The following is a 25,522-nucleotide window of genomic DNA, read 5'->3' as shown; positions in this document are numbered from 1 at the left end:
ATTTAATATTATGAATTTTTAATTAAAAAAATCCAAATAGACAAGAATTATTATTATAAAAATATTTATTAGTTGATTTATAAAATAAAATAAATTTTCTAAAACTTTAACACAAATTAACTTTTATTATGAGTTTCTTAATAAAATGAAATCTAATTAGACAAGGATATTTTTAAGGAAAATAAAATAATTTCTATTAAACTCTATCACAAATTACCTATTTTATTTTCAATAAAACTTTATGATATTAGACAAAGATATATTAAAAGAGTTTATATAAAATTCTAACACAAATTACCTATTTATCTCTTTATTATGAGTTTTTTTAATAAAATGAAATCTAATTTGACAAGTATTATTAATATAAATATAAAACTCTATCACAAATTATCTATTTTATTTTCAATTAAACTATATCACATTAAACAAAGATATATTTAAAGAGTTTCTATAAAAGTCTAACAAAAATTACCTATTTATCTATTTATTATGAGTTTTTTAAGAAAAGGAAATCTAATTAAACAAGTATTATTAAAATAAAAAATTATTTATTAATTGATATAAAAAGAGGTTTTAAAAGAATTTCTATAAAAATACTCTAATACAAATTTCCTATTTATCTATCTATTATTAGTTTTTTTGTAAAAGAAAATCAAATTAGACAATAATTATTAATATAAAAAAATATTTATTAATTGATATGAAAATTGTATAATATTTATTAATTGATATAAAAAGAGTTTTTATCTATGCTATTATTAAATGTGGAAAGAGTTTCATTAGTGTTTCAGTATTTATTTATTTATCTAAAAAATATTTATTAATTGATATGAAGAGAGTTTTTATAATATAAAAAAAAAACTCTATAAAACTCTAAAATTTAGCTAATAAAGTTCATTTTAACATATTTATCTATTTATTATTATTAATTTTTTAATAAAAGAAAATCTAATTCGACAAGAGTTATTAATATAAAAAATATTTATTAGTATATATATATATATATATATATATATATATATTTATATATATAATAAAATAAGTTTTTAAAAACTCTACCACAAATTAGCTTTTATTATGAGTTTTTTAATAAAATGAAAGTTAATTAGACAAGGATATATTTAAAGAAAATAAAATAATTTATATAAAAACCTATCACAAATTACCTATTTTATTTTCAATAAAACTCTTTCACATTAGACAAAGATACATTTAAGGTGTTTCTATAAAACTCTTACTTAAATTACCTATTTATCTATTTATTATGAGTTTTTTAATAAAAGAAAATCTAATTAGACAAGTATTATTAATATAAAAAATTATTTATTAATTGATATTAAAAGAGGTTTTAAAAGAGTTTCTATAAACTCTAACACAAATTAACTATTTATCTATTTATTATGAATTTTTTAATGAAAGGAAATATAATTAGACAAGAATTATTAATATGAAAAATACAAGAATTATTAATATGAAAAATATTTATTAATTCATATAAAAAGAGTTTTTAAAAAAGTTTCTATAAAACTATAACACATATTACTTATTTATCTATTTATTATGAATTTTTTAATAAAAGAAAATATAATTAAACAAGAATATATTTAAGGAAAATAAAAAATTTCTGTAAAATCTGCCACAAATTAGCTTCTTTTTATTTTTTATTTTCTTTTCTATAAAACTCTATCATATTATCTATTTATTATGGGTTTTTTAATAAAATAAAATCTTATTAGACAAGAATATATTTAAACAAAATAAACAAGCTTCAAATCAATAATTAAAAAAATATATATGAAAACAAAAATTTTATAAGTTAGAAAACATTCACCACGTGCATTGCCTTTTCTTAGTGTATATATATGAGTTAAGTGTCAACTTCACATAATAACTTAAATTTTAGATCAGATCGTAGAACACCCTGTCACAACACTACTTTAGTGCAAAAGCTAAACTAATTAACACTATATATATATATATATTTTTTTTTCCTAATTTTTTTCTTTTGCCACTTTCACATACACTCTCTTATGGTAGTTCCGACTTTGAACTTTCACTTTGAAAGAAGAGAGGCTTACTAGTCAAATTTTGTGTTTGTTGCTAACCATGAATGTCTCAGAAGCAAAGAGTGAGAAACTGTAAAATTGGAAGAAGAAAAGGGACAAGGTAAGTGGGAAGCATCATTGGCAGAGCCCTAAAGGAGAACTGAAGAATGTTGGGAAAGGTAGCCCTCGGACTGGTGCTCTAATAATTAAAAATAACATACTAATATTGTATCTAATTTACTACACATACACAATCTTATTATCAAACAAGATGGCAATAATAACACATTAAGAAATACATTAAAGGGTAAAGTGAATATATATATATATATATATATATATATATATATATATATATATATATACAGAATGTATAAATACTTTGCGATGTAAAAAAAAAACCCCTATATTTTTTAAAGGATAATGCTTAGCTACTCACCGGTGAATAGCTTCACCCTACTCACCCCTTGTGTATTCCAATAATAATTTACAACATCAGTTTTAATAATAAAATAATTCAGATCCTCCTGTATTTTTTTGGATCAACTATTGAATAAACTTGGATTATTTTTTTTATTAAAACTGATGTGGTAAATTATTATTGGAACACAAGAGTGAGTAGGGTGAAGCTACTCACCGGTGAGTAGCTAAACTTTATCCTTTTTTAAATTGAGCAAATAAGTATAATTCTTCAATTTGAATATTGAAATGCCTAAAAGACCCCCAAGACAAAATAAAAATAAAAAACACTGATATCAAAATTTTTGGGATTTTTTTTTGGCTATTTTGGGGTTATTTACAAAAAAAAAATGGAATTTTTATAAAGAAAAATAAAGAATGAAATATCTAAAATACCCTTACAGGTATTTTGAGATTTTTCCAAAAAAGATTGGTCAAAATTGATTATCAGGGGCAATTGTCCTTGTAGGGACTCGAACCTCACCTTTTCCTATGGGAGGTTGAAGAAATATTATTAGATTACACAACCTTTAGTATCTTTTTGTGTATTTGTAGTACTTTTTTTTTGGGTATACAAATATTTTTTTTAGAGTCACTGTTATTCATTGCAAAAGTTGGGCTAACCTCTGAGATGTAAATTTTGTAATTGGCAGATTTAGGTGTCAAAATGTGTACAATCGACTTGTAATTTTTTGTTTTACTTTGAGTTTCGATGTCAAAAGCGGAACTACAAGGGTTACAATGTGCGTGCAAACTTCGATCCGATGAGAATATTATTTAGAAAAAGTATGTTAATAGAGTACATTTTATATTTCAAGTTTAGTTAGGACTTAAGGAAAACATGTTTTTATTGAGAAATTCTAAGTCTAAAAAAGTACAACAAATTGCAATTTTAGTCAAACAGGTTGCACTTTCTGATATAAACTCTTTTTCTCTCCTAAATTTTTAGGGCTTGAAGTCAATAATTTTCTAATTGAAATAATTATTTGAAAGTATATATATATTTTTTTTGCAGAAAATCACCTTGATTGTTCTGTATATTTTTATATACTTGAGAGAACACACTATTGCATGAGTAAGCCTGAAGTCGAGAGCTGTTGGACAAAAGAGTCGCAAGGTCAATGATTGTCAGTAACTGATTTTTTGGCAGAACGACAGGGTATGAACTTGAGTCAGAGTCGATTGTACTTTGTTTCAAACATAGTGAATCGTTTCGCTTGGGACTGTGAAAGTCTCTATGATTTTCATCTCGGTTGGTCGGATTTCTTCTTACTAGGGTTTTCATGCACAAAAACCCTAGTGTCATGTCTCAAATACTTTATTTTTTACTTTGTGGGTTTTATTTTAGTTTTATTTCAATACAATTAAAATAAATAAAAATTAGATAAGAGAGTAAGTAAAACCAATTCACCCCTTCTAAATTATTTTTAATATTAACTTTCACATCCATTCCGTGTAGCGCAACTCACATCACTGACCATTCCTGCATGGACTCCATTATATGAAAATGCCACGCAAGCCTTTTGAGTAATCGATTATACCAACTGTCGCAAGGAATATAATTAGTCTTTTTCTTAATGAAGTTTAAGCAAATAAACTATTCTTAATGAAAGGGGTACTAGCCGATTAGATAAAATCATATACAATTCAACTCAAATTGTAATGAACTGATCATAGTTGATTCCCCTAATTCTGGAATCGGGACGGAATGGTTGCCCTGTAAAATCAATTCAAACATCAGAATGGAGCATGATTTGAACTGTTTCACTGTGTAGCTCTACCAAAAATGGATCAGATGAAAGGTCCTCATCATAAAGGCTCACGCCAGAGTATGTTAATATAATATTTCAATTTAATGTCAGACTGCATATATAGAGCTTGAAGGACAAAATCAGTTTCTCAACAACCAAACACTCCTCTCCTCTCCTACCTCCACTCTCTTCCTCGTACCATACTTTTCTCCCATGAGAAAAAAGTAAAACAAGAAAAAATGATGAATGGTTGCTCACGCCAACTGAAAAAAGTTCAATTTTCTTACTCTTGGATTTTACATTTAATATATATATATATATATATTTTTTTTTTGAGAAAATTTTTATGCTATATTTTCAACTGTGATTTTCTTATTACAACAGAAAATGACCCCCTAACACACTAATGAGCTCAGATTAAATCATAACCTTAATTCTAATTGTTTAATTCCAACTATTTCAATAAAACTTCATTAGAAATTGGTTTTACGAGGACAACTTATGTTAAGTTCAGGCTAACTTTTTATATAATAATTTACACTTCAGCACAAAATTATCATCAAACCTCTGGATTATGTTAAGTTATATTTTAAAACATTGAATAGGTGTCTTGAAATTAAAATTAAAAAAAAAAATTATTTTAAGGTGAATCGCCACTAAAATTGGGACCGGAAGACTTTTAATTTCGATTTTAAAATGCAGATTCAAAATTTCCAAACCCTGACTAGCAATCTATAACGCGCGCATGCACATGCACTAATGTTTGCATAAGCACGAAATGGCAAAGTCCACATAACCAGGTGCGCATGCCAGCACAGCAGCTCCAACACCATTAACAAACTTGGCTTTGCTCACAGATAACGACACCCTTTAAGAGGCCCTACCTTACTATTACGGAGTACCGTGCAACTTAAAACATTACTAAAATTCCATCACATACCCTTCTTATTAAACTGCCTTTATCATCTTAGATCTATTGTTTCCATTTGACTAATCTAAGTGATGGCCCACTAGATGGACAACTCTCCATCCATCCCACTCAATACTTACTGTAGTATTGACCGCAGCATATCACTCATTTGTCAGATTATCCAAATTCAAAATTATTATTATAATGTAAACAGAACATTTTTAGAAATACTATCAAAGTGGGATACCTTTGTTTTGTGGAGCAATTTTATTAACCAAATTGGTTTGTATGTGAAAAATAAAAGAAAAGAAAAGAAAAAGGAAATAAAGAAAATGGTCAGCTGACACAAAGAACATCTAGGGAAGTGAGAAAGGGAACACCCAAAGCAAAGAACTTTGGAAAACCAGAATCAAGTGTAATTCCCATCTGTCTTCACACCCAAAGTAAAGAATAACAGAAATCACTAGTAAACCCATTACATTCTGTTATATGCCCTATAAATTTCACACACAATGTTTATAATAAATTCTAACTTTAAATAAGATTATCACACACACACACATATATATATATATATACACGATTTTAATTTTGTATAAAATTATTATATATATATATATATAGTTATCATATACATACATGATTTACTTATTCATCATACATAAACTCTCCTGTATAAATCATATATATAGTCTAACTTTATATAGGATTATCATGTATAAGATTCTAATCTTGTATAGGATTACTATATATATAATTACCATATATAAATATAATTTATTTGTTCATCACACATAACTTCTTATATATAAACTATATATATAGTTACCATATATATATATATAAGGTTTACTTGTTTATCACACATAAATTCTCCTCTTATATAAACCCCTTTGTATACATATAGCACACATCAAGGACAATATACAGACTGCTTTCTTTTATATTTCTAACCCACAAAAAAAGAAACTAAAGCTTCAGTCCTTGTATCGAAGACTGGAAACACAAACCCACATATTCTCTCTCTCTCTCTCTCTCTACTCAATTTATTCTTCCAAAAGTTTTAAAATTTGCATGTTTTGATCACAACCCAGTATTTATTTCTCACACCCACATGGGTTAAACTCTAAAGGCGCAACCCCATTTGTGTGTTTTTTTATTAGCTCATGCCTGGAAGTTGTAGGAGAAGAACATAACCCAAGAAGGTATTAGAAGCTTAGAGAGAGAGAAAGTCTAGAGAGAGAAGTGTGGTTTTTAGTTATTCCGGGGTTTGGAGCTTTGGAAATGGTGAGAGAGTGAATTGGGTTTCTTAGAATGGTTACTTTGTGTTGGATGGATTCAGTGGGAGGTGTGCTTCCATGGACAAAAACTAAGAATAATTGGTGTTATTTTTTTGATCACAGAAGAAGACAACACCAATGTACACAACAAACACAAACAGTTTTAGTAGAACAAACAACGCATACAAATCACTCAAACATGGCTTCTAGCTGTTGCCGAACCTCACCAATCATTCCTATTTTTGTTTGCTTTCTTCTTTTTACTTCCTTTGTTTGTCCGGTCCTATCTTCTGAATCCGGCGACTACCATCGAGCCAACCAGACTTTCCGGCCAGGCGAAGAGTCGACGAAGTTGAAAATGATCAGAACCCATCTCAACAAGATCAATAAACCTGCTGTCAAGACAATTCAGGCACTTTCTTTTCCTTTGAATGACATGTTTTTGTTATGAACACTTCAAATTATTCTCTTTCCCCTGTTTTTGTTCTGTTTTTGTTGTCTGCTTGTTGGGGTGTTATATTTTTAACTTATTGCTTTTTGGTACAGAGTCCTGATGGTGATCTGATAGATTGTGTGGTATCTCATCGACAACCAGCTTTTGATCATCCACAATTGAGAGGACAAAAGCCATTGGTAGCTAAATTTCACTACACATTAGTTTGAATTGTTTTAGGGGTGTTTTGAGCTTCTTCTTTTGGAGTTTGGCAAGTAAATCAAAGGTAATGAAAATTTGGAGATTTTTGGTGAATTTGTAGGATCCACCGGAGAGGCCAAAAGGCCATAATCCGAGAGGCATGGTATCGGAAAATTTCCAGTTATGGAGTCTGTCTGGTGAATCATGTCCAGAAGGAACAATTCCAGTTAGAAGAACAAGTGAGCAAGATATTCTCCGAGCCAGTTCCATCCGAAGATTCGGAAGAAAACTGCGAAGACCTCTCCGGCGTGATTCTTCTAGCAATGGCCATGAGGTCAGTTGGTGCTTCAAACAAAACTGCAAATTAAATGGGAAGACTCAAACTTGGTCATATTGAAAAAAAAAATCAAACCTCTAGAGAAACTAGGAAAATAAAAATTGGATATCTTTTTTATGTTCTTGTTTTTGTTTCAGTGAAATTTAAATCTGTCACATTTATTGATGATCAACTTCTGATTGTCATTAGTTCAGTCATTGAATGTATGTGACAGATTTCTATTTCCAGAAATTACAGACTCTCATGGTTTTCTGTACTAATACTTTCACTAATTTCCAAGGGAAAGGTCTTGTCGATGACTAACATATTGTAAAAAAACTTTCTAAATACTAGAACTTTAACAAACTTATATTAATTGAAAACAATATAGTAGGAATTAGTCTGTGCTCAATGTCACTGTTCTATTTAGAAATTACAAAAAAAAAAATCCAATTAAAACCATTGAATGTTGAAGTTAAATGAATAAATAGGCTAACAGATATTTCTTTCTATATTTTTGGGTAACAGCATGCAGTTGGGTATGTAGCTGGAGATCAGTATTATGGAGCTAAAGCCAGTATCAATGTGTGGGCACCCCGTGTCGCGAACCAATATGAATTCAGCTTATCACAAATGTGGGTGATCTCTGGTTCATTTGGCGACGATCTTAACACCATTGAAGCCGGTTGGCAGGCATGTTCTTAGCTTTCTGATTTTTTATTTTTAATTTTCCCGAAATTCAAACAAACGACTAACAGGGCTCAAAGAAGAGATCATACTATCTAAGCTAATGCTCGTTATTGAAATTTGTAACTGAACTGCAATAATAAATGTCACAACTTCTGCATCAAACCTTAAATCCAGTTACTATTATAAGCAGATTGAGAGCAGTTCAATTCAACCTATTGGTAAAATCAGAAAGAGATGGATTTGAGTATGAACTGCCATAAATGTGTATTGTGTTATTCAAAGTGATTATTACGTTTCAACTACCTCTCAAATTCATTGAATCCATGTAATGTAGTCATAGATGCTAATTCAATTATGTTTTACAGGTGAGCCCAGAGCTGTATGGAGACAACTATCCTAGGTTCTTTACTTACTGGACAGTAAGTTTTACACTGGCCTTGGGTTTTTTAAGGACAATATGATTTATAAGTTGATTTCGAAAAAATAACTGATCATGGATTAATTTTACAGTCGGATGCATATCAAGCAACTGGATGCTACAATTTGCTATGCTCGGGTTTCGTTCAGACTAACAACAAGATTGCGATTGGGGCTGCAATCTCTCCAACCTCATCGTACGGTGGTGGACAATTCGATATCAGCTTGTTGATTTGGAAGGTAAGCACTTCAAATTTTGTTTGGTTGTTGAGAAAATTGAAGTGTGTTAAAGTTCTTTTTTTCACTTATGGGAAATGAGATGAAGCATCTTATGCTTCAATGGGAAAAGAAAAAGAAAGAAAACTCCTTCTGTTTCATACCTTTGAGAAGTAACTCCCGGGAAAACATGAACCAACTTCTGAAATAGGGATTGTGTTTCACAGTTGGTAAAGTTCAGGTTGCATTATTGGGGAAGAAAAATGGTAGTCTCTCCAAAATACTTTCCAATACCACTTTTCTCCACACTTAGCTCTCAAGCAAAGCAAAATATTAGAAGTACACTATTTTGGTTGCAAAAATATCAATTTCCATCTGTATGTATATACACACACACACACACACAATTGGGTACTAACTCAAGAATTTGAATTTAATGGTTTGTGGACTCAAAATAGTAACTCCTATCTTAATTAGTTAATCAATTTAGTTTAAATAGAAATGTGTAAACCAATTGATGTCTTTTATAGCTATAAAATTTGTGGAGGCCATTGTCACATTACATGTTATTTTTACATTACTTACATAATATATGTATGTATGTATGTATGTATGTATGTATGGAGAACCATAGGATCATAATAGTTCTCCAAAATGGAATATTTGATGCATGGGAAAAGACCTCAAGAAACCTTGAAATAAGATGTACTTGGTGGGCCCTCCTCGATGTAGATGTTCCGTAAGTGCCAGTGTGGTCTTACACAACAAATGTCTGAAAAACAAATTCAGCCAAACTTACACTATACACCATTCAGCTAAAATGCACCCGGTCAGTGATGGACCAGAAAATTTGGTGAGGGGGGGCGAATTTTTAATTTGTGGGTACAAAATTATATGATGGGTTTATTTTTGTAATTTTAGTAGGGTTTTTTTCATAAATTTTAAAAAAATTTAAGTATAAAATGAAAAAAAAAATCAGTGGGGCAAATTATAATTATAGTGGGGCTTCTTCATAAATTATCAAAATTTGAAGTATAAAATGCTAAAAAAAAAAAGAATCCAATGGGGGCGAATTGTAATTTTAGGGGAGGCATTTTCATAAATTTTAAAAACATTAAGGTATAAAATGAAAATATTAAAAATTCAGGGGGGGCATCTGCCCCCCCTAGTCCCCTGTTGGGTCCGTCCCTGCACCCAGTTTAGTAGATTGCACGCGTGCATTGCCAAATTCTTCTTAGAATCAGTATAGTTTTCTTATGTTTTCTACTTTATAAGATTCTCTATTCTTTTCCCGGGAAAAAAATGTCATAACCATAATCGTGAACACAAAAAATTTAAAAAACAGACCGTATTTAGACGTAGTTGTAAATAATATCTCTGCAAATTTCACTTACCATTCCTTGGGTCAGAAATTCATTTATGATTTAGAAATTCGAGAAGGAAATAGTCGTTGCACTTGCTTAAATTTAATTTTTTGTTTACTAGTCCCTATAAGTTCTTGCTACTAAGCACATGCATTGTAATTAATGTGTGATCTAATATGTAATTAAAAATAAAATTTAAAAATGTTTGTTTTGAAGGATCCGAAACACGGAAATTGGTGGCTGGAATTCGGATCAGGAGTTCTCGTGGGTTACTGGCCATCATTTTTGTTCACGCACTTGCGAGATCATGCAACCATGGTACAATTTGGTGGAGAAGTTGTTAATAGTAGGCCATCTGGGTCTCACACATCGACCCAAATGGGAAGTGGGCATTTTGCTGGAGAGGGTTTTGGAAAAGCTTCCTATTTTCGAAATTTGGAGGTTGTGGATTGGGATAATAGCTTAATTCCACTATCGAATCTTCGGGTTTTGGCGGATCACCCGAATTGCTATGACATACAGGGAGGAATTAACACTGTTTGGGGGAATTATTTCTATTATGGAGGGCCTGGAAGAAATGCAAGGTGTCCCTAAAACACAGGGATTAAATTGTACATGGCTTGGAAATTTTCCTCTCTCCTCCCATTTTTCCTTTCTTTTCTCTTCTTTGGGTGATTTGGGTTCCTTTCAAAATCTTTCTTATTGGGTTTGGGTTATTCTTATATATTTTTTTCCTTTCTTAATCCATTTTTCTAACAGGCGATCCATTAATTAATTGTAATGTAAATTTCGAAAAAGAAATAGTGAATATACTATGGTTTGTGATTTAATTCCATCCATCTTTTGTAGAAGTATTGATTTTCGTTTCTTTTCTTCTTTTCCCTCCGGGAAAGGTAATGATGTTTATATTTGATTATTACTTAATTTTCAAGGGAAAAAGAATTATGAAATTCGATTAGGTAACACTTTGTCGAACAATGATCATATGATATAATAAAATTAATCATAACATATATATATCCCACTTTTGAAAGTTTTAAAGAAGAAATTATCACTCACATGAACCCCCGAATTTATGGACAATTGATATAATAATAATAATGTATTCAAATCTTTCACATGAATTTGTCTCAAAAAGTGCGCGTATTCGTATGATGCCAACTAAGTTTATCTTATAGTCTACGTTATTGCTTATATATGCATCTTAAATTGGTCCAAAGGGCAAAGGCTATCATATTATTATATTATACAAACTGTAGTGTAGATACCTAATTTTTTTTTTATAATAACCTATGAATAATTATATAGTACTTCCTTCATCCCACAAAAAATGTCATGTTTGGTGAGTCACGGTTCCCCAAACATGATATTTTTTGTGGGACGGAAGTTGTGAGCACGATTCCCCAACTATGACATTTTTTATAGGAGTCACGATTCTCCAAACATGACATTTTTAGTAAGATGGAGGGAGTAATTTATACATCAAACTGAGATTTTGTTAAATACTTAAAAGAAGACTACACTTCTAGGTTGTTGAGCTTTTAAATAGCTATGCATATATTGTAAGGAGTAAAGCACGTATACGGAGACACAGACATACACTATATATATATACACACACACGCACACAGAAGGGGACGGCAAGTCGGCAACTTGTTATCATATATAAAGGAGACGAGTATGCTACGTCGTGTGTGTATATATATATGTGCGTGTATATATATATATATAGAGAGAGAGAGAGTTTTGACTTGGAAGGCAAGATGGTGGCTTAAGTAAAACGTCCGTAAGCAGTCAAATATATCTTTACTTGATCCACAAGGATTTTGTGGGAAATGGATGAAATTGAACAATGAGGACCCACATCGGTTATTAACTTATTTTAATTGAGAAATTCATGAGTTTGAAATTGACATATATATATATATATATATATATATATATTCTGCATTTCAATGTTATCAACGTTTTAATTATAAAGTACTAAACTTAGGAGACATCAGCATAAATTTTTGAACATCTACATATTTTTGAATTTTGGTTGTGATATTTTTCTCTTTAAACATCTACAAATTCAAATGGAATGGTTACATACAATATTATCATTTGTAAATGTACCACATATGTTATGTTTTCATATATGTTTTTAATTATTGAGTTAAATTGTATGTAATTGAAATGTTTGATGGATGCTAGGAACCGTTCTCTCTCCCTCTTAATGGAATCCACCAACCCTGTCACTTTCAACACGTGGCAACGTGATCTGTTGACACGTCTGCAAGGGCATTAAAACTGAGAAATGGGTCCTACTGCTATGGTAGGTACGATCATAATCAATGGGGTATGCATAGATGATACTTTGATTTTTTTTTTTTTTTTTTCCAACTTACTTTGATGATGATGGGTTATGATTGATCACGATCTGGCAGTTGGAGAATACTATGACAAGCCCCAACACTAGCACTTGCAGTAATGGGTTGATTTTGAATCTCAATTTTGGTCACAAGTCGTAACTCTAACAGCTATACCAGTATTTCATTTCTCATGGTCAGAGTCAGACTTGATTTGCTCCGTACCATTCCACCACATGGGACTGCCAAACAACCCAAATCTCTTTAATATCGGAGTCCGGGCTTGTTCTGACTACAACCAGGTGTCTCCCATACAATACAGATTGGATTAAGGTGGAGGGTGTGACACCTAAAAAATTATAGGAATAAAAAAGAACCTACAAAGATTTCAACTCTACTTCACATTAGAATGCAAGCTCATTAATTTGTAAATATTGACCATCTATCTCTATTCAGGAATAAATATGAGGAGGAACTTGCAGCTGAATTCAGACTTTCTGGCCTGAATCAATATGTGCCCTAGAAACACAACCTCCATGGCCCATTGGTCCAAGGCATGAGCCCGTACTTGCATGACTACGACTCCTTCCTATGGTCCAATTCATAATATCTTTATCATAGCATTTATGAATCCGTAAATGGATGGTGCAGAGAGTGTGACATATATGGATATCTTTCAAATTCAATGTTCAAATCATTGTGTATATTCAAATGGAGTGCATGCTTTCAATGTTTTCCCTTTACACTGTCTCTTCCTTTCTGTGAATCTAAAAGAGCCTACAAAGATTTCAACTCTAATGGACATGAGAATGCAAACTCATTAAAAGCTACAGCAGGGTGCTCAGAACGGATAGTCAATCATATGGACCCCATACACACCTGTAAACATCGACCAACTAGATGGTAGAAGCACAGCCTCCACGGCCTATTGGGCCTGGACATGAGCCCATATTTACATGACTACGACTCCTGTCAACAACATCCCCTACTCCAAGCTGTCTTATAATCCATTAAACGCCCTCAAAATCTAAGCCATGACCCAGCTAATATTGGGCCAGTAATGAACGAGACCAATGTATCCGGAGGCCCAAAATTTTAATAAAACGGCCTGGAGAATTGTAGTATTATGAGTCAAATTCAAACTCTTTTGTTTGTCAATTCATCAAACATTTACGCCCCACCACCACATCCAATAGTTGGGAGCTTTGTGGGTGGGATATTGTAAAATTTTAGAATTGCGTGGGAAAGTCTTAACATAGCCATTTTATTTTGCTGCAATTGTCAAAAGAAGGAATTACAGAGTCTAATAATTTAGCCATTTTGAGCAGTCAATTGAACCTAAGTCGAATTGAGATGATTAGATAACCATTTTGCAGGCAGTGTAATAAATTTTTTAACAGCAACAATATATATATATATATATATATATATCAATGGTACATATTGTCTCACTGCTATGAATAAAATAAGGTAATAAAAGGTAGGGTTTGTCATGAATTTGTTCATTATAGTTGGATCTGTGGGTTTCCACACTTGATGCTTACCCGTTGACCTCGCAGAAGAATAGAATTATACTACCTTAATTAAGCCATGATATCACATGGAGCACATGCATTATGATTAGGAGTCATGCAAATCACGTGACAATCAAATCTTTAGGTGCATCCCCAAATCACGTGACAATCAAATGGTCAAATCATTTGTGTGTGTTTAATTTTTAGGTGCATCCCCAAATCACGTGTATAGGGCTAATTCCATTTCCTCAACACCAACAACCGAAATTAATTAATAAATAAATTAATAATGAAAAACGTAATAATTATTAGTAGTTCATTTGTTTCCGCTAAACTTACCATGATAGATATTATTATATTTATATATAATTTATCTGTTTTGAGCCAGAATTTGCATGAAGATAATTAATTCCGTCATTGATTATAGGCAACACATGAATGTCATGCAAAAAAGAGTAGCTTTTTTTTTTTTTCTTTTAAACCCACAAAGAGTTAAATCATTTGTGTGTTTTAGGTACAATTGAAATCATGTGTCTAATTAAGGCTAATTTATTTTCTAAACAGCCACAATGGAAAAAACGAAAGAAAAAAAGAGTAAAAAACTGAAAATGGAAGTGTTACCAGTTACCACCAAACATGGCCAGCTTGTGTTTGAACCAAATTTAGTGCAAGTGATATTATTAATTTGATTAAAATTAACTCATTCACTTTCTATTGCTAACTAATTGCTCTAACAAATGTCTAATGCTTTTTGGAACATTAAACACGCTGACCAAATGTGCAGCTACATGCCACGGTCGGTTGATACCTTCTTCGTCTAAGTTTTTGTTTTCAATTTTGCTTGAGGTCAAAGAAACAAAAATAAAGAACCCACGAAATTGAAGCTGATCTGCTGAAGATATTGATGTATGTATGTGTTTATAAAAACATAAAATTCCATCAATTATTATATTTATATTCCGCTAAAAAAATAAAAAATAAAAATTCTTTAGCCCTAGCATTAAGTGTAAGAAAGTGGATCTTCTCAGATGTTTCTCGCACATTGAAAATACATTTTAAATCAAAATCTGAAAGTGTCTCACGTGAGTCACAAAAGTTGATTTAGAATAATTTTAAATATTTTATTAAGCTCTATTTGAATGACTGGCCCTGAGATTCCAAAAATTTTGAAAGACTGTATCCGAATTTTTAAATGTGATGCCCTTTATAGTTTATACATAAAGTTTCACACGGGCAAAAAATTTATATGAGTACGAAATTTACATTAAAATCAGACGATAAGCACATAAAATATACTCATTAAGGTTGAAAACACACAAAGCAAAAATCGGTCTTGGTGCTTTATAAAAAGCACAATCCAATTTATATTAAAAATTTTAAAAATATTCAACAAGCCAAGTGAGCATAGCCAATCACATTGTCATCATTCTAGTAAAAAATTGTAACCAAGTTTCACAGCCATTTCTTTTCTCCTGAGCTAGTATCTTCTTTTTGGTGGAAAATCTGCCAGAGACTTTTACAAGAACTTAGTCAAAAAAATCAAAATTCACCTTCATATCAAAGTAAATACGACCATCTTACATTTTGAGATACAAAATTATAAATTAAAGTACTCCAATTATCACTGCCATTATTTTGTTGTTTGAACTAGGTTGAATTAAAAATTTGACAGTTGATTGATTGCATCCATGAGTTAAAAATTTGGTTGTTTGAATTGGGCTTAACTATCATACATCCATGTGAGTCCAAAACTAATTAATATAATAATAAAATAAATTAGTTTTTTGTTTAAATATATAAAAATATTTTATAAATTTGAAGGAAAGGGATAGAAACAAATTATTTTTATCATACAAATTATTGTATTACAATTAATATTTTAAGTACGTATTTATTGTCATAATATTTTTTTTTTAAAGTTATTTATTGCCATAAATTTATATGATATATGATGGTGTATTGTCTTTTATTTATGAAAATTATGACTTAAAATGGATGTCTTTTAATTGATTAAAAGGGTAGTTATGTTCAATTATAAAAAATAGTAATATTTCAGACATATATTACTATATTAGATTATGATACTAAATTTGAGGCACTTCCAAATTAAAGGCTCTAGACCACGGCTTTTGCAACCATAAATCTGCCTAAAAGGATATTTTTTCATCTTCTAACATTTCAATTTATAATAAAATACTCCATTACAAGACACATGCAACTTAACAATAGGGGACAAAAAAATGATCGAGTGCCTGATACCTATTTTATGAAATTATTGATGTGCGTATTTGCATTATTATGACAATTTGCAAAACAATCCCTCTACTCTTATCATTACATAGATAAAGCACTTGAACTATCCTTTTAGAGAGGAATTGGTAACGTATAACAAAAATATGTTTGTACTTGTCTTGGGTTTTTTCCTTTCTAAATTATTTTGTTGGAAGTTACTATAGGTGTGGCTCATAACTAGGTCAGGTGTCAAAATTAGTGAAAGGTAAACAATTGCCGTATCACTCCTTATTAGTAACATATTAAATCATTAAAAGTCTTGAAAGGCCTCGCCATCAAGCAAACAAACCCTAACACTGCATTAGGTCATTTAAAGCTTCAAATAGTTTTCACCAACGAGCAATCAAACCCTGACATTGCGCTAGGCTCCTCAAAGTCTCGAATGGTTCACACCAACAAAGCAATCAAACCTTAGCGTTGCGCTAGGTCACTTAAAGTCTCGAATGGTTCTCACCAACAAGCAAACGAGCCATAGCACTGCACTAGGTCACTCAAAGCCTCGAATGGTTCTCACTAACTAGCAATCAAACCCTAGCGCTGCGTTAGGTCACTCAAGGCCTCGAGTGGTTCTCACCAACAAGCAATCAAGCCCTAGCATTGCGCTAGGTCACTCAAGGCCTTGAGTGGTTCTCACCAATGTGCAATCAAGCCCTAGCACTGTGCTAGGACACCCAATGCCTTGAATGCTGCCATCATCAAGTTGAGCAAACAATGACACTATCCTACACCCCCAGGGACGTCAAGAGTCCTCGGTGACCAGAGTACCAAATCACGCAGTACTATGAATTAAAAGCAAGTTGTAAAAACTCATAATCAAGCAACTCGAGATATTGATAGAGTCTTCTTGATATTTGGAGCTTTTCCTCATTGGGATTTATAGATATAAAGGATTTGGTTTGGTAGATGAGAAACTAGAACATGCTCCTTAGACGAGCCTGGTTCGTGAGACGGTGGATGCACGTTGCACGTTGTAAAGCAGAGATTTAGTATCACATTTAATGCTCTGACATAATCATAATCAATTTGGCTATTGCCAGGTATAAAGATGACAAAAATGCATTTAATGCAATGGATGGAAATAGTCAGCAGGTTCCAGGGCGCGATAAGAGAAAGTGACCTCTTAGAGCCAAAGGGTCATCATGACTACTTCAGTAGCCATGATTCTTGACAAGGACCACTAGGTATTATCCAGGGTGTTTTAAGGCTATAAATAGAGGCCGCGAGACAAGCATTAAAGGGAGAGTATCAAAAAGGGTATTAATGTGAGCATGGTAGCGCATGCCCTATCTCCATCAATGTACTTGTTAGCCAGTTTACTTTCTCCTCCTTCTCCATCCTCCTTCTTGGATCCCTCACATTCGTGTTCACATATATCACCATTTATTTATTATTTAGTTGTGTTAAAAAAGTACCCTCCTACAGTTACTAAATCAAACTTTATTAGGCCATGTTAAGAAAATCTTGGTGATACACCGTGATGGACATATAAATTCTTATGAGTGGGGGGCCATTGAAGAAATAAAAAAAAATGAAGATAATTAATATTTAAATAATGATAAATATAAAAAATGTAATTTTAATTGATAATATTTTTATTTATTACATTTACAATAGAAGGGGGGATTGATGGATGAGGTATTACTATGAGTGAAAAAACGAGAGACATGATTACTTTACTATTTTCTTGATCTTAAAAGAAAATAATAATAAAATAAAATAAAATAAAATCATTGAAGGCAAGAATATACAGGGGAGACATTTTAAAATCTTTTACAACAATCATAGGAAGTAATGTAGTAATATAAATTACAAAGGGCCTTGATGAGTAAAGGGCACTAGGTCGAGACATTTTAAAGCCTTTTACAAAAATAATAGAAAGTAATGTAGTAATATAAATAAAGGACCTTGATGAGTCGAGGGCACTACTCTTGGGGACATTTTAATTTTTTAACAAAAATCATAGGGTAGTAATGTAAATAACCTAGGGTCCAATGGGTTGGTAGGTCCGTCCGTACATGGTGACACATAAGCCTTTTTTCACCATGAACTCGCAAAGCCCTCATTGTAGTCGGACCACCATGTCTACCCAGATGTGTACACTTGGACACCTTCGGGTCGGGTGCCAACTCTAAATAGCAATTACAAGACCTTCTGTCAAGTACCTAAAGGCAGATGACGAAGACCGGTTGGCTAGAGATTTCTTGTAAAAACACTAGCCCTAGCTTGTACCTCAATTGTAATAATAACAGAGAGTTTTTGATTCAATGGTATATCTTTTACATCCTAAACAAAAAATTAAAAATTAAAAAATAAAATGTTTGTCGGCTAGTGTATACTCAAGTTGAATTCAATGTGTCATGAGTTTCAAGGGAATGTAGGAATGGATTGTCTTTAATTCAGAAATTGAGTAAGAAGATTTTCCGCGCATGATAACTGTTAAAATATAATTGGTATATATATATATATAATTACCTTTTCTTAGCCTTATATCATATTCAACTGTCATAACAATTGGTGATTGGTAATTTTATTTTATTTTTATTTTTTTTTAGTATTTACTTTTTTTAATTTTAGACTTATATTATATCCCACTGTCATGTGAGCAAGTTTTTTACTCATTGATAAGTAAGAAATTATTTTTAAATTATAAATAAATCTATTCTCATATTTCAAATTCAAAATTTTAATTAAATTTTTGTCAAATTCAAATAGCAATAGTGATTTCAATATTTCATAAATGATAAATATCAATGGTAATACGAATACTTTGTCTCCCACTGTCAGCATAATTGGTGTGAAAAAGTTTTTTACTCAAGATAAATAAGATACTATTTTTAAAGGGATAATATCACTTACCTCTTTGGAGATTAAGCCTAATTATCGACACTACTCTTAATGTTTCAAAAATTATAAAAATTTCCCTCAAAGTTAGCCAGGTTGTAACACTTTCTCCTTTCTGATAATAGTCAATGCCGATTTTTAATGACATCAATCATTTTTTAGCTTGAAATAAAATGATAAATATCAGTGGTAATAGAAATACTTTGTCTCCTACTCACCATAATTGGTATGAGAAATTTTTTTACTTACGGTAAATAAGATACTATTTTTAAAAGAATAATATCACTTATCACTTTCGAGATTAGGCCTAATTACAAGTAATACCTTTAAAGTTTCAAAATTTTCAAAAATCTCCCTCAAAGTTAGCTTGGTTGTAACATTTTTCCCCTTCCGATAATAGTCAATGCTAGTTTTTTTTAATGACATCACTTATTTTCAAAGACATCACTTATTTTTTAATGACATCACTTACTTTCGAGATTAGGCCTAATTACAAGTAATACCTTTAAAGTTTCAAAATTTTCAAAAATCTCCCTCAAAGTTAGCTTGGTTGTAACATTTTTCCCCTTCCGATAATAGTCAATGCTAGTTTTTTTTAATACCTTTAAAATTATATTTTTGATTTCTTAAACTAAAATAGAATGGGAAATGATGTTGAATAATTTTATTTTTACTTTCAATTTAGTAAAAATATTTTGAAAGCAAAATATAAAAAATAAGTTTAATAATTTTAATTTTAATTTTGCTTTCCTGGTCTTGAGTGTAAGAGATGGGTAACAAAGTCGCATGGGTTTCCCGAGTCCGATATCAATATACACACAAACACAAATGATTACAACCTCCGTATCTCCATTGGTCTACAGAAAAAGTACAGAGAGAGATTGACGAGGCTGATATTCACCCAACCAAAAATCCATCCAACAATCAAAACAAAATCCATTACTTCCTGTTAGCGAATCATCTCTCTTCCAATGCCAGAATCGTGGACCTCAGCCTCGGCAATCTCTCTCTATATACTGTGTGCCGATACCGGAATCCATGGAAACCAGAGCCTCAAATTTGGGTCTCCCTCTCCGATGCATGAATTCATGGACAAAATGACCGGGAATAAAACTTTTGCAGTGTGAATTTCTTGTAGATGGGAATTTGGGTCTCCCTCTCCGATGCCTAATTGCCGGATTCCTTGCTCATATCGTCACATCCTCATCGCCGTTTAATCCGCCGATAAGTTCAGTCCGGCCTCAGCTTGGAGACACTGCTCGCCACCGCCATTCATCTGCTTTCAGCTAAGTGGGCTTAGGTTAAACCAGTAGAGAGAGAAAGTGTTTATGTCTTCTCACTCCTATCATCGGATGCAACTTGAACTCCATCGGTGGCGGCGGCATTTGAGACCACCAGGGTCTCTGATTTGGCAGAGAATTCCGTCAATTTTAACTTCTTTGAGGAGGAATTTCATACGCAACTTGCTCTTTCAAAACGGGTTTCAGTTTTCAATGGCTGATCAATGGTGGGGAGGAGGTGGGCGGAGGAGATGGGTGATACGGCGGATGACCCCTGTTAAGAATATATATATATATATATATTTAAATAATACTATAGTAGTACAAAAAAGAATTCCTACGAACATGGTAGAAAGTAAAGAAAGTGGAGATTTCTCACTTTCTTTTCTTTTTATAAAATTAGAAAGTATTTTTTTAAAATAAAAAAATAAAAATATTTTATTAAACATATTTTTTACTTCTACTTTTCAATTTTATAAATTGACGGTAGAGATCATGAATTATTCCTGTTAATAAGGTTTGGGCGGGTGTATCCTCCCGGGTCCTAGCGTCCCGCAATAGTTTAAAAATTTTACTTCCATTCCTGCTCAAAACTGTAAAAACCGCCACCGTTTAACATCTTTATCCTCGTGGGTATCCGCCTCGCCCAGTTTAAGACCATAAAATTCTTATCCTTTTTTTTTTTTTATCAACTAAAATTATATAATTATTGAAAAGATTCATAAAAAAAAATAGACAATAAATAGTTTAACATAAAATTCAACATTAAAAACATTCTAAATGGTTCCAGATTTTCAGATTTTGTTGTAAAACAAACTGTCTCAATATATATACTAACGAAATAAGGGTACTAATGCGAAATATATATACTAATGAAATAATGAAATTTAAGTAATCTAGCCATCTAAACAGGGTGGGGTGGGGCGACCTCCCCCGTCCCTGTACCGACCTCACGTAGGTTTTCATTACATCAAACCATTTCCGCCAAAATAAACTAAACTGTTCTCCAAAACTGTCAAAAATGGGCATGGGGTAGGGCAGGTACCCACGGGGACGAAGCAAATTGCCATCCGTACTCATGTCAAGGTTATTTTCTTTATTTTAATGTCAAGGTTATTTTCTTTATTTTAATATACATATATATATATAATTTCAAATAAATACTTAACAATCATAGTAGGAATTTTCTTTTGTACAAATTTTTTCGTTTTTGTTATTATATTTGTTCATTACTTCTATCCCATAGGGTAGAAGGGTTTGTTTATTTTGATTTTGTCTAAATATATATATATATTTGTTACTAATTGGAAGAGAGTTAGGTTTCCAACTCTTTTCCTACTCGTCCCTAATTTAATTAGAATGAATCCAAGCCTATTTCATTTGAGAAGAGGCATTACTTAGCGTGAGCGACTAAAATTGACATTATTGACAGCAAGAGCTCCCTCGGTGCATTTATCAAGACATTTTAATTTGTTCTGGTCTTTAACTTTATTGTCGAATAATCTTTAATCACCATTCATTCAAATCAGCTCCATCAAATCTTTAAATCCAAACATCCAAAAGGCAGACGGAATTATTTATCCTTTAAGTATACTTTGAAAAAAAAAAATTCGCAAATTATATATTACATTGTTAATGTTAATATAGCAATATGAGACCATCGTGCAAATTTTTATTTTTTATTTTTTATAAAAAAAATTCAGAAAATATTGACTAATTCATGTGGTTTACTAAATAAAATTTAATATGAAATTTTAATTATATAATTATATTTCAAATTGTTAGATTATCGTCTTAATATTTATACACATAAAAAAAAATAACGAACTAGTGAGAAAAATTATGACATAGCCTCATGATAGTATAACTCTATATGAAATCACAAAATAAATAAGACTTGTTGATTGACTTATATAAACACGGCAAATTGTGAAAATAGCAATATTACCTTCTTTTGTTTATTTTTCTTAATAAATTACGAAAAACTTTAATTATGAATAGACTATGCAAATTACAACGATATAAAAATCAAAATAAACGAGCAATTTTTTTATTTTAAAATATAGGAGTTTGTATTGATTTAATTGTATATATTTTTTACTAATATGATGAGTAATCTTTTAGACCAAGGCCTGTAGCCTTGTCTTGTGTTATTCTCTTTCTTTTATTTTAGTCAAAAGTTTGATAAGTAAGAAATTATTTTTAAATTATAAATAAATCTATTCTCATATTTCAAATTCAAAATTTTAATTAAATTTTTGTCAAATTCAAATAGCAATAGTGATTTCAATATTTCATAAATGATAAATATCAATGGTAATACGAATACTTTTGTAACACCCCCACATTTTCCACGCATAAGTTGATCAGGCTTATACACGAAAAACGAGGGATATCAAAAACAATTGGCAATATACAAGCATGGAATACAAAATGATGGAAATAAAAGAATTTAGACAGGAAAGAAACATTAAATAATACAACATCCATCCATCCTTTATTTAATACAGTACTTCATTACAACTTGGAAATCCTACGTCAGGGATCCCTAAATATAACCCTGAGAGTTCAACGTCAAAAGTAAATAAAAACTGAAACTGAAATACTACATAAAACTTCTACCCTGCACTGGATCGTAGGAGTAGATGAGTTCGGATGATGGTCCCACACTGCTAACCTCAGCCTTGAAACGGATACTGACCGTATCCTGAAATAACAACAATGGTGGGTCAACCCCACGAGCAAGTCCTCTCTACTATGACCCAAATCAGAGAATCAAATAAATTAATCATTATGAATCGGATGAGTACTATATCTGTATACATCCTACGGGAACTATCCGATGTATAACATGACCTCAACCAGAATAGACGGTGATCACTTAGACTCACACTAGGTGGTTAAGTGTCGCCTTTCCCTACCCGGGAAATCAGCTATTATACATGGTGCACGGTACTGACAACACAGACTATAACGAACTACACAGTGATAACACCTCGCAAAGTACTGATGAATATACTGAGCATATAAATTAGGCAACACTTGCCAACAATATTAAGAAATATACCGAGTATGTCAATTAGGCAACACATGCCAATAATATTAATAAATATACCGAGTATGTCAATTAGGCAACACATGCCAATAATATTAATAAATATACCGAGTATGTCAATTAGGCAACACATGCCAATAATATTAATAAATATACCGAGTATGTCAATTAGGCAACACATGCCAATAATATTAAACCACATACCCCGACAGCCACACATCTGTCTATCGCAACGAATGCATAAGGTATAAATGAGTCTAAACTTATTAGTCAGCTCACATGGTTCTATATGGCAACACATCCATATAATATAAATGCGACATAATAAACAGTCCATTTATTCCCTGAAATGCACACAGCATAATAATCATGGTTTATATACGATTAACAGTATAAATATTCCATAATATATAATGGGTTATTTATATGAAGAAAACCAAGCACTAATTAATTTAACATTAGCGGTTATTACAGTTTAATAAAATAATACCATTAATAGTCGTTAAATCAATTACATATGTTTACTAGCGATTCGCACTTTAACTGATACAATTAATATTTAGAAATATTAATCGGACAATTATAATAATTAACGAGAAATAAAATAATAATATAATGTCCCGTTAATTCCAAAAATGCCAACCCGAGGCCCCAAAATGTATAGTGAAGGTCCTGGTAATGACAAAACAGTCCCTAGGGGTATTCTGGACTTTTCCAGCAGCCGCAGAGGCCCTTCACGCGCCCCCACGCGCCTCCCAGAGCTCCCCACACGCGCCGCCAAGCTTTCCCACTCTCCCACGCGCGTCTGGCGTCAGCCACGCGCGCACACGCGCTCCCACGCGCGTTTGGAGAGTCCCACGCGCGCGCACGCGCTGCCACGCGCGTACTAAGGGTGCCTTGCTGACGTGTCACTTCCTGGTTGGTTGGCTGCATCCGGACTCCGTACTCGCGTCACACCGGATCATCTCACCCTATCTTCCCTCCATCCAACGCCCACAGATCCGGGTGTACCGCGGTATCATGGACCGCGATGCACCGGATCAATCAGACTCCACTAATGGCCAGGATGCGCGCGTACACCCTCCTATGGTGCGCCGCGTTGCACCGGATCACTCCGGTCGTCTCCCCCACTGCCGGCGACCGGAAAACTCGCCGGAAGGTCGCCGGAAATTGCAGAAAATGCCCGGAAAAATCTAGAAAATTCTAGAAAAATCCCTAAAGTCTTATTTAATTATTTTTAGCCATTATTAATTTCATAGGACATTAAATAAATATATACCATCCTATATAATTAAAATTCCATTAATTTGAATAAAATAAAATTAATAATTTATTAACCTCTAAACCTTGGCTCTATGCATAAAACTAAACTAAACAATTAATTTATTAATTCAAAGGGGAAAAGTAGATAATAACTTGCCTTTTTGGATTTAAAATAAATCCGCCGGTCTGCGCGTAGTCGGGAAAAATTGCCTACACCGGTCCAAGCTTCTTTCTCTTTCTCCTTTCCTTTCACTCTTATAAAATAGCTCTCTAGAATTTATACTTTGCTTCTAACTCCCTTTTATTTTTTTCTAAGGCAAGCTAGTTAATTTATAGACAAAATATATAATATAAATATTACAAATATCTAATTTATAATAACTTCTCACCCATTTCTCATATTCCTACCTATATGGCTTTAATTCCAACCATAACCATTGATGCAATCCTATCCTAATCTCTAATTTCATCATGACTTTGGTTTAATACTATTATTCTTATTATAAATATTATTATTATTATTACTAATATTATTATTAATAAACTTTTATAATAATTATTATTATTATTATATTATTATTATTATTATTATTATTAAACTAATATAATTATTATTATTACAAAATAATACATTATATCATCATAATACTATATAACACAAATATAATACTTTAATTAACTAATAATGATTAATATAAGCATAACCAACAAATAAAATTATTATTAATAATACATGCATAATTAAATGAATAAATTTACTATTTTAACATACACAATCACTTTACATGCACAATTAAATGAACATAATATAATAATGTAGTATGCACAAATAAATAAAATTAAT

General features: G+C 31.7%; 1 protein-coding gene across 1 annotated transcript; it reads left to right on the top strand.

Annotated features, from left to right (window-relative positions):
- The first annotated feature begins 6,074 nt into the window (after positions 1-6,074).
- Positions 6,075-10,919, top strand: LOC132276328 (protein neprosin-like). The gene is made up of 7 exons (XM_059777710.1): positions 6,075-6,857; positions 6,992-7,078; positions 7,201-7,413; positions 7,924-8,088; positions 8,451-8,504; positions 8,596-8,742; positions 10,299-10,919. The coding sequence occupies exons 1-7, from the start codon at positions 6,480-6,482 to the stop codon at positions 10,674-10,676; spliced, it is 1,422 nt and encodes a 473-aa protein (XP_059633693.1). The 5' UTR covers positions 6,075-6,479; the 3' UTR covers positions 10,677-10,919.
- The last annotated feature ends 14,603 nt before the right edge of the window (positions 10,920-25,522 follow it).

Source organism: Cornus florida, unplaced genomic scaffold (genome assembly GCF_030987335.1).
Source record: "Cornus florida cultivar Cherokee Brave unplaced genomic scaffold, ASM3098733v1 CherokeeBrave_3.0.0_Hap2_Chr10, whole genome shotgun sequence".
In the NCBI taxonomy this organism is placed as follows: domain Eukaryota; kingdom Viridiplantae; phylum Streptophyta; class Magnoliopsida; order Cornales; family Cornaceae; genus Cornus; species Cornus florida.
Note: the sequence above shows the minus strand (reverse complement) of the source record. Positions and strands in the feature narration are given on the sequence as shown.

What these genes read in the sequence shown, in the direction of transcription:
- LOC132276328 (XM_059777710.1), top strand. Translation starts at nt 6,480, where the DNA reads ATGGTTACTTTGTGTTGGATGGATTCAGTGGGAGGTGTGCTTCCATGG. An exon ending in CTGCTGTCAAGACAATTCAG is followed by an intron (nt 6,858 to 6,991) that starts GCACTTTCTTTT and finishes TTTTTGGTACAG; the next exon opens with AGTCCTGATGGTGATCTGAT. An exon ending in CCATTGAAGCCGGTTGGCAG is followed by an intron (nt 8,089 to 8,450) that starts GCATGTTCTTAG and finishes TATGTTTTACAG; the next exon opens with GTGAGCCCAGAGCTGTATGG.